This window comes from Octopus sinensis, linkage group LG5 (assembly GCF_006345805.1).
Source record: "Octopus sinensis linkage group LG5, ASM634580v1, whole genome shotgun sequence".
Taxonomy (NCBI): Eukaryota; Metazoa; Mollusca; class Cephalopoda; order Octopoda; family Octopodidae; genus Octopus; species Octopus sinensis.
In genome coordinates this window covers 74,843,878-74,851,026 of record NC_043001.1, presented here as the reverse complement: position 1 = coordinate 74,851,026, position 7,149 = coordinate 74,843,878, and the positions used below count along the sequence as shown (strand labels likewise).

Sequence of the window (7,149 nt, the reverse complement as noted above, 5' to 3'; positions counted from 1 at the left end):
TCACCTTAGGCAAGTCTCTTCTACCGGGCTAACCAAAGCGTTATGAGTGAATTTGTCAGATGGAAACTGAAAGAAACCCCATGTTTATACATACATATATATTGTATGAGTGTGTGTGTGTGTATATGTATGTATGTATGTATGTATGTATGTATGTATGTATGTATGTATGTATGTATATGTGTGTGTATGTGTGTGTGTTTTGGTGTTTGTCCCCCAATACTGCTTGATAACCAATGTTGGTTTGTTCATGTCCTCGTACCTATCAGTTCGGCAAAACAGACTGAGAGAATAGGTACAGGCTTATAAAAATAAGCACTTGGGTCGATTTGCTCAACTAAACCCCTCAAAGCGATGTCCCAATACGGCTGCAGTCCAATAACTGAAGCATGTAAAATTGTAGTATATAACTTTGGGACGTAGAAAAGCGTTGGTAACCATTTCGTTCTTATCAAGAATGTCTTCCAGTTCTTAATGCCAATGCTCAATTCCAAGAGAATTCAGCTTAACAATTAAGATAATTCAATATTTATTTTTATCTTTTACTTGTTTCAGCCATTCAGGAGCACATGCTGAAGGGTTTAGCCAAATAAATAGACCCCCAGTACTTATTTTTAAGCCTGATACATATTCTATCGATCCGTTTTGCTGAACCACTAAGCTACAGGAACAAACCAATACCGGTTATTAAGTGTCGGTGTTGGGAACAGGCTATTACAAAGACACATGCACACACACACACACACACATCTATACGAGAGGCTTCCACATAGTTTATATCTATCAAGTTCATTCACAGGACATTGGTCAGCCTGACACTAAAATAGATGACACATGCCCAATATGCTGCGCAGTGATATTGAACTCGAAACAACGTGGTAGCAAAGCGATCTTCTTAACCACATTGACATGCCTATGCCTATAGCCTTACCGGCGTTTAAATGTGTTACTAAAACAAACAGTTGTTAAGAAAACTATCAGATTGATAACAGCAAGGCACACTAATGTTAGCCGATTTTACGTAGATTTATATGATTATGGATTATAATTAAGGCGAACGACCAGTAGTTTTGAGCAGAGGGAATAATGTGATCCAAGTACGTGACTGCTATTTTATTTTATCTTCTCCGGTGGGATGAAAGTCAAAGTAGATCCAGTGGAATTCGAACCCGGAACGTAAAATATCTGAAGAAATAATGCAAGGCATTTTGTTCGACGCTCTTCTTACTACTAACAGGATGTGAATTTCGCGACTGTTTTAGCAGAACTTTAACAGAGCAATATAATTGATAAAATCATAGATTTCGTGGAATCACTCATTGTATGTTCATACCTAACATTAAGGCGGGAGTGAAGGCGTAAGGCCTTGTGAATTGGGTGTTGTACTCATTATTGTAAGATGGCAGTTTCGATTCACGGTCTGGGTGGTGCGTTGTGTTCTTTATTTTTTCACTTGTTTCAGTCATTTGACTGCGGCCATTCTGGAGCACCGCATTGAAGGGCTTTTCTCTTTTGTCGAACTAATTGACCCTAGTACTTATTTTGCAGCCTGGTACTTATTCTATCGGGCTTTTTTTGCCGAACAGGTAGGTTAATGGGACGAAAACACAACACTGATTGTCAAGTGGTGATGGAGGTCCCAACACAGACACGAAAACACACACACACACACACACACACACACACACACACACACACACACACACACACACACATATATATACGACGGGCTTCTTTCAGTTTCCGTCTACCAAATCCACTTATAATGTTTTGGTCGGCCCTAGGCTATTGTAGAAGACACTTGCCCAAGGCGTCACGCAGTGGTACTGAACGCGGAAACAAGCTTCGTGGTTGGGAAACAAGCTTCGTACCACTCAGTCACATCCGTGCCAGAGTAAAACAATTCATCTCACGTTGCTCCAGACCGTTCAGGTACAAATGAGTTGCAGTAAGAGTCGGGAAGTTAACCCAGTTACATGCCGGCATCCCGTCTAGTACTATACAATGGAAAGAAGAAAGTGGCGACATTTCGTTGTCATAAATATGGATGAAATCCTGTTCGTCATGACCAGGCCTGGCCAACTCGAATTACATTGCGGGCCACCAACCACAGAAAGCTATTTCAAGGCCGCTTGTATACTGACAAAATTGAAAGTATTTTGCTTTCTCATGCTATTATTACAATAATGAATGAATGATCGTTGGTTCAACATGAAATATTATCGTTGCAAAAACAGTAGTATCTTTCTTTTTTATTTTTCATTTCAATCTTTAATTTTTGATAAAAAATTTTTAAATGTTTATTTAAATAAACCGAGTGGTTGTATACTGTCAACTTAACGTGACAGTCCCGTATGGGAATTACACCACCACTGTTTAGCCCTAGGAAGCATCGAACGCTTCCTGTCGGCTTTGACACATTTTCTGTGTCCTTATATTTGTGAAGGGGAGGCAAGCACCCATACCAGTCAAGATTCACACCTGAGGACATGCATGTTTCTGGGTCTTAACCCGTCATCAGCCCAGGATAGTGAGATCTGCTGATTGAGGTGCCTGTCCAGCATTCACAAACATATATATTTACAGTGAAATCTATGTTTAAATAAACCCATTTCAAGAAAGTATCAAGCGTGCCGTAAGATAAAAGTCTGCGGACCGCGGGCGTTAAGTTGGCCAGGCCTCGTCATGACGAAAGGTCTACTGTTGAGTCTTGATATATACAAGAAAGGAAGAGAGAGACAGACAGAGACAGAAAGCAGACAGAAGAGGGAGAGAGAGAGAAGAGAGAGAGAGAGAGAGAGAGAGTAAGAATGTGAGAGGTGACGAGCGGAGTGACAAACATCATGTATGATGGACGACAACAGTGCCGACATATCAAGATTTATGGTGACAAACGCGATACATGTGCGAAGTTGTTATGTTGTGTGCACTCAAAAGGCAATTAAACACCTACCTCGCTACATGTATATAGGTATAAATGTAGAATAAAATTAATCAGGTCAGACACTTCAAACACCGTTGGTAATACGATCACACATACTTACATGCGTATTCACATACATATTTAAATGTACGTGTACACAAGTACACACACACACACACACACACATTCATTATTTTATTCTTTTAGTGGTTTCAGTCATTTGACTGCGGCCATGCTGGAGCATCACCCTTAGTCTAACGAATCGGCCCCAAGACTTATTCTTTCTAAGCTTAGTACTTATTCTATCGACCATTTCCGCCAAACCGCTAAGTTACGGGGACGTAAACGCAACAACACCGGTTGTCAAGCGATGTGGGTGGGAGACAAACACAGACACAAAGATATACATACATACATACATACATACATACATACATATATATTCTTTTACACTTTTACTCTTTTATTTGTTCCAGTCATTTGACTGCGGCCATGCTGGAACACTGCCTTTAGTCGAGGAAATCGACTTATTCTTTGTTAGCCTAGTACTTATTCTATTGGTCTCTTTTGCCGAACCGCTAAGTTACGGGGACGTAAACACACCACCATCGGTTGTCAAGCAATGCTGGAGGAGAGACAAACACATACACATAAAAACACACATACATATATATATATATATATATATATATATATATATATATATATATATATATATATATATATACATATATATACTCACTATGCATTGCTGGGCCCAGGACTAACGTAAAAGACACTTGCACGAGTTGCCGCTCAGTGAGACTGAACTTGAAACCACGTGGTTGCAAAACTATCTTACAGTACAACCATGTCAATGTATGTATGTATGCATGTATGTATATAACGTGATCACGTGACCGACCAAGCCATCAGGTGTTGCTACACACCGCTGGTCACAATGCGCTTCGCATTGGTATTTAGCCTTCAAATGACACCACCCGCTGGCTAAGCGAGCAGGCCAACAGATGAAAGAGTGAGAGAAAGTTGCGGATAAAGAGTACAGCAGGGATCACCCCACCCTGCCGTAGCCTCGTGGAGCTTTGGGTGTTTTCGCTCAATAAACACTCACAACGCCCGGTCTGGGAATCAAAACTGCGATCCTACGACTGCGAGTCCGCTTCCCTAACCACTGAGCCATTGCGCCTCCACGTGTATGTATATAGTCATATACATATGTCCATGTGGCTGACTGCTGATATTGCCGGCGTTCATACGCCCTTTCCCTGACATCGTTATTTGTCCGGCAGACGGTCAAAAAGATCGACCTTTGTACAAAGCAGGCGCAGTGTGTATGTTTGTGAGTCGGGTTGCTGGTCAGTCGCCGGCGCTCCGACTGTATGTCAGGTTGTTCTGGATTGTGTGTTAATAGTGCTCGCTCACCTACCATCTTGTCAGTTATATATATATATATATATATATATAGGTAAACAGTAAAAATAATTACAGACATGGACAAGAACATGAAACACCACAGAGACGACACAAGAACCACAGGACGGGACATTCGAAGCCCTCAGTCATCAGTCAAGAACCAGATCATCTTAGCAATTTCGGCTGATTAATATATATATATATATATACACACACACATACACACACATATATATACACATATACATATACATATATGCATATATATATATACACATACATACATACATACATACATACATACATACATACATATATACATATATCATACTCACACACTCTCTTTCTCTCTCTCTCTCTCTCTCTCTCACATATGAATATGTACGTGCATGTTTGTATGCGTGTGTTTGTATATATATATATATATATATTTACTTATATATGTGTGTAGTTGTACGTGTGCATGTGTTTGTATACTAGTAGTAAACTACATGTACTTGTAACTGTTTATAGTATGTTGTTGAGTCTATAGTTTACTTGGGAACTAACAGACAATTAACGATATATATATATATATATATGTGTGTGTGTGTGTGTGTGTGTGTGTGTGTGTGTGTGTGTGTGTGTGTGTGTGTGTGTGCGTTTGTTTGTATGCATACATGTTTGAGTGCATATATATGTATGAACATGCTGTTGATGTCATGTTTACTGACGTCGTGAGCAGCGTTATGTCGACACGTGGACAAATGTAAACATACGTTTGTATTTTCTTTCCGTGGATTTAAACATCGCGACGATGAATAAGAATGGAAAAGACGGTACTGTTATCATACATATTCGTAGATGAAAAAAAACTAAATATTATATGGAATTGAAGTAACGAAATTTGATTAAGTACAGGATGAAATGTAGCGGCTATTTTTTTAGTTATAATTTGACAGCGAGATCAGAAATTTACCGGGTATGTATGTATGTATGTATGTATGTATGTATGTATGTATGTATGTATGTATGTATGTATGTATGTATGTATGTATGTATGTATGCATACATGTATATATATATCTATGTATGGATGGATGGATGTGTATGTATGTATATATGTATGTATGCATGTATGCATGTATGTATATATATCTATGTATGCATGTCCGTATGTATGTATGTCCGTACATGTGTATGTATGTATGTATGTATGTATGTATGTATGTATGTATGTATGTATGTATGTATGTATGTATTCACATATATTAGTTGATAAAAAGCAAAACCATAATAATAATAATAACAAAGGTTTCACTTTTTTGTATAAGTTTGGGGAAGGGGATAAATCAATCATATCGACCCAGTGATCAACTGGTTCTTATTTTATCGACCTCGAAAGGATGGAGGGCAAATCAACCTCGGCGGAATTTGATCTCAGAACGTAATGACAGACGAAATACCTATTTCTTTACTACTCACAAGGGGCTAAACACAGAGAGGACAAACAAGTTCAGACAAACGGATTAAGTCGATTATATCGACTCCAGTGCGTAACTGGTACTTAATTTATCGACCCCAAAAGATGAAAGGCAGAGTCGACCTCGGCGGTATTTGAACTCAGTACGTAGCGGCAGACGAAATACGGCTACGCATTTCGCCCGGCGTGCTAACGATTCTGCCAGCTCGCCGCCTTAATAACAACAACAACAACAACAATAATAATAATAATAATAATAATATAGAAAGTAGCATTATTAGGCACCGTGCACATCCTACGTAAAACACTTTCAATACAGTGTAAACAAACCACAGCACATACCCGAGGCACATAGAGATGCGCTTGGTAGTTCAGTGAGAGCACGTGATGAAAATAAGACTACTGAATAATAATAATAATAATAATAATAATAATAATAATAATAATAATAATGATAAAAATAATGATGATGATGATAATAATAATGATAATGTTAATAATAATAAGTATAATAACAATTATAGAACAAGATATAAGATTAGAATGCATACTCACAGTAGTTTACGCCTTGAGTCGACCTTGATATTATATCAAACATTGTGGGCCAGTAGTAGGTGTTTGTCCGTCTTCATCAAAACCCAAATCTTAAATAGCTTACCGGAATCATCAGGTTTTAAATGCCTCAGCCTTTATTTTATTTTTAGCATATTTCGTGGAATTCATTGGTCATGTGATCTAGCACGAAACCTCTAGGTTAAATCCGGTTCGGTTTTAACATTAAAATTCACGGTATGAAAATTTCGTTTTGATCGCTATATATCGTTATTGTTACTTAATACTGTATCGCACATCGACGTATGCAAATAAATTTATGACCCTGTAGGCTGGGTCAAACCATCTAATCATAGTCAAACCCTCTTGTAATGAGTCAGGGTTTCTACTAGTTTGGTCAAACCTTCTAATAACGAGTCAGACGCTCTGTACTTATTTTTACAATTTCTAAAAATAGAAATAAGAATAACAAATTCGACTTCGGCGGGATTTGAGGTGTAAACCAAATAAATCGTGGTATGTTGCCCGATATTTATAGAGTCTTTCTCTAAAATCAAATTATAATGATAGCACAACATTATTGATATATCTGTTCGTTCACAATCAGGAGGATCAGTTAATTATGATTTTATTCAACATATTTCCCCCTCAGATTCACTCACTTAATGCAGCGTCCTTCATGTTTTCTAAGGCTTATAAAAGAACTCGAAAGGCTGAACTTCAACCAAACTTTTCGTGACACCCTTAAGCCAGGAACCTTTCGGCTCCCTCTGGTACAGTACCTCGTTAATTTATTTGT

The 7,149-nt window shown here is 38.3% G+C and overlaps 1 protein-coding gene across 1 annotated transcript in view; it reads right to left on the bottom strand.

Moving 5' to 3' along the window:
• The window catches only part of LOC115212381 (ETS homologous factor-like), a 32,573-nt gene extending 25,860 nt beyond the window's left edge, over positions 1-6,713 (bottom strand). Inside the window, exon 1 of the mRNA XM_029781260.2 lies at positions 6,354-6,713. Coding sequence (XP_029637120.1) covers positions 6,354-6,396 — 43 coding nt within the window. The 5' untranslated portion in view covers positions 6,397-6,713. The remainder of the gene's footprint in view (positions 1-6,353) is intronic.
• Between the last annotated feature and the right edge of the window lie 436 nt (positions 6,714-7,149).